Source organism: Corticium candelabrum, chromosome 8, assembly GCF_963422355.1.
Source record: "Corticium candelabrum chromosome 8, ooCorCand1.1, whole genome shotgun sequence".
Classification (NCBI taxonomy): domain Eukaryota; kingdom Metazoa; phylum Porifera; class Homoscleromorpha; order Homosclerophorida; family Plakinidae; genus Corticium; species Corticium candelabrum.
Window position 1 is genome coordinate 8302545 of NC_085092.1, and position 2500 is coordinate 8305044.

The 2500-nt window shown below is 42.9% G+C and overlaps 2 protein-coding genes and 1 long non-coding RNA gene across 3 annotated transcripts in view; 1 reads left to right on the forward strand and 2 right to left on the reverse strand.

Moving 5' to 3' along the window:
• LOC134183535 (protein phosphatase 1 regulatory subunit 21-like) overlaps nucleotides 1-197 on the reverse strand; it is a 14097-nt gene extending 13900 nt beyond the window's left edge. Inside the window, exons 1-2 of the mRNA XM_062651112.1 lie at nucleotides 81-197; nucleotides 1-23 (exon numbers count right to left, since the gene is read on the reverse strand). The exon at nucleotides 1-23 is cut by the window's left edge and continues 46 nt beyond it. Of these exons, the coding sequence (XP_062507096.1) occupies nucleotides 1-23; nucleotides 81-131 (74 nt within the window). The 5' untranslated portion in view covers nucleotides 132-197. The remainder of the gene's footprint in view (nucleotides 24-80) is intronic.
• Nucleotides 198-259: 62 nt separating this feature from the next.
• On the forward strand, nucleotides 260-963 carry LOC134183795 (uncharacterized). The gene is made up of 3 exons (XR_009970582.1): nucleotides 260-371; nucleotides 428-541; nucleotides 695-963. It is a non-coding gene; the product is annotated as an uncharacterized LOC134183795 (long non-coding RNA).
• Nucleotides 964-2096: 1133 nt separating this feature from the next.
• Nucleotides 2097-2500, reverse strand: part of LOC134183150 (trichohyalin-like) — a 6371-nt gene continuing 5967 nt past the window's right edge. The window contains exon 8 of the mRNA XM_062650619.1: nucleotides 2097-2500. This exon is cut by the window's right edge and continues 72 nt beyond it. Within this exon, the coding sequence (XP_062506603.1) occupies nucleotides 2327-2500 (174 nt within the window). The 3' untranslated portion in view covers nucleotides 2097-2326.

Here is a 2500-nt window from a genome sequence, read left to right on the forward strand (position 1 = left end):
AGCACCTGCGCTTGAGCCTTCAACTAATCAAGGAGCTACATTCGAGTCACGTGACCACACACCCAACCAAATTCCAATACTTTGGAATATTCCTGCGCCAACTTCTGGTATTTAGCATGAACATCAGCCATCAAGCCAACTCACTCACAGCACCAATAACAATTGCAACGTCGATCGCGACAAAGCAATGTGTTAGATATCCCGTATGTGGGCGTGGATAATTTTGCGCACGCGCGTTTAGCTAACAGTACACATAACAGTTTGAGTAACGCGCGTTATATAAGCCATTCATGAAGCGACAAATTCGAATTTCTCTCACTGTGAGAAAGAAACGGAAATGCCGACCGCGTGGCAAGCGTTTTGAAGGACTAGTGAGTAGATTCGAATGTAGCGAGTCGCCGTAAACTCAGTTTCTGTTGCGTTTTAGTTTGTTCTGGAGGCAATTCTCTTTATCAGGCGTTTAGCGAAGGAGGCGGCGTTAGAAGCGAAGAGAAAGAAAGCACTAACCATAACGCGGGAGATGGTGTCTACAGCCGCAAGGGTTAGTGAGATAGAGAAAGTCTAGAGTCGTTAGTAGATTCCCGGATGACAAATATCCGGGTATTTTGTTCGGCTTTTATCCGGGCTTTTATCTGTTTTGTTGTTCTGTTGTTCTTGTAACATCAACTGATTATTTGTTGTGTTTTCACTGCAGAGAGGTTTAAAGTCAATGAAAGGATGAAGGACATTAGAAACCACACGTACTATGTATGTATGTATGTATTCATTCAGTAGCAGCAACAATCATCGACGAGTTCTGAGACATATGGAGAAGATATTGTAATGACTTAAGTCAAAACTGAAATTTAAAAAATTATAAAAATAATAAAATGTATTTTGTGTGTTTGGATATTTGGACATGTGATTTTAGTTGTAATGATTCGTCTTGTGTGGACTCAGTAACGTCACAACTATGATTGATATTCAGGATCAGATGACCCTTTTGATATGACTATTTTATTGTAGAACAGACGGACAGGTAGACACGCAGGAAAGACAGTAGATGGACAAACAACAGACAGAGAGACAGACACAAATGGACAGACAGCAGACAGTGAGACAGACACAAATGGAGAGACACCAAACAGACACTAGGCGGACACAAATGGACAGACACCAGACAGACACAAATAGACATACACCAGACAGACACAAATAGACATACACCAGACAGACACAAATGGACAGACACCAGACGGACACAAATGGACAGACACCAGACAGACACAAATGGACATACATCAGACAGACACCAAACAGACACAAATTGACAGACACCAGACGGACACAAATGGACAGACACCAGACAGACACAAATGGACAGACATCAGACAGACACAAATGAACAGACACCAGACAGACACAAATGGACAGACATCAGACAGACACAAATAGACATACACCAGACGGACACAAATGGACAGACACCAGACAGACACAAATGGACATACATCAGACAGACACCAAACAGACACAAATGGACATACACCAAATGGACAGACACCAAATGGACAGACACCAGTCAGGCACAGATGGACAGACACCAGTCAGGCACAGATGGACAGACACCAAACAGACAGAAGTGGACAGACACCAAGCAGACACAAATGGACAGACACCAGACAGGTACAGATGTACTAACAAAAGGCAGACAAGACAACAGAGAAACCAGATGGACAGACAACAGACACACAGAGAAGACATAACAGTGACAGTCTGACTGCAGATGGACGTACAGACATACAGACAGACAAGCACATGGACATACCTACATACATACAGATGGACAGACAGACATACAGACAAGCAGATGGACATACGTACAAACAAACAAACAGACGGACAGTGTCACATACATACATACATACATACGTACAGACAGACAGATAAGCAGCAGATGGACATACATACATACATACATACATACAGATGGACATACATACATACATACATATATACAGATGGACATACATACATACATACATACAGTCAGATGTGTGACGACCTGTACAAATGAGCTACATGCAAACACGACGTGATAGCCACACGGACCGCTTTCCAACAGCACATTTCCCATCAACTGTACAACATAATGCAAATCATCCAATCCTAACTAAACAATATTCACAAAAATTCCCACCACGCCCACACATCACCCACACCTACACTCCTCACCCATTACGACAGCAAGTCACTACAGAATGGATGATATCCAGTCCCAACCCTCAATACAAACACAATACAAACTCAATCAATAGTACATGGTTAGTGATGGTAACAGCATCCATCAGTTAGTTGAATTCAAATTTCGTTCTATTTGTTCGATGGTGAAATGCCCGGATGGTTGTCTGGCTCGTGGACTGTCATCTGTCTGGCCGACTTCGGTTATGTAACCGCCGGGTTGGTTTTGAGTTAGTATGTCGTCCTCGTCTTGTTCGGCTAGCTGTCTGGCTAGTAGGGC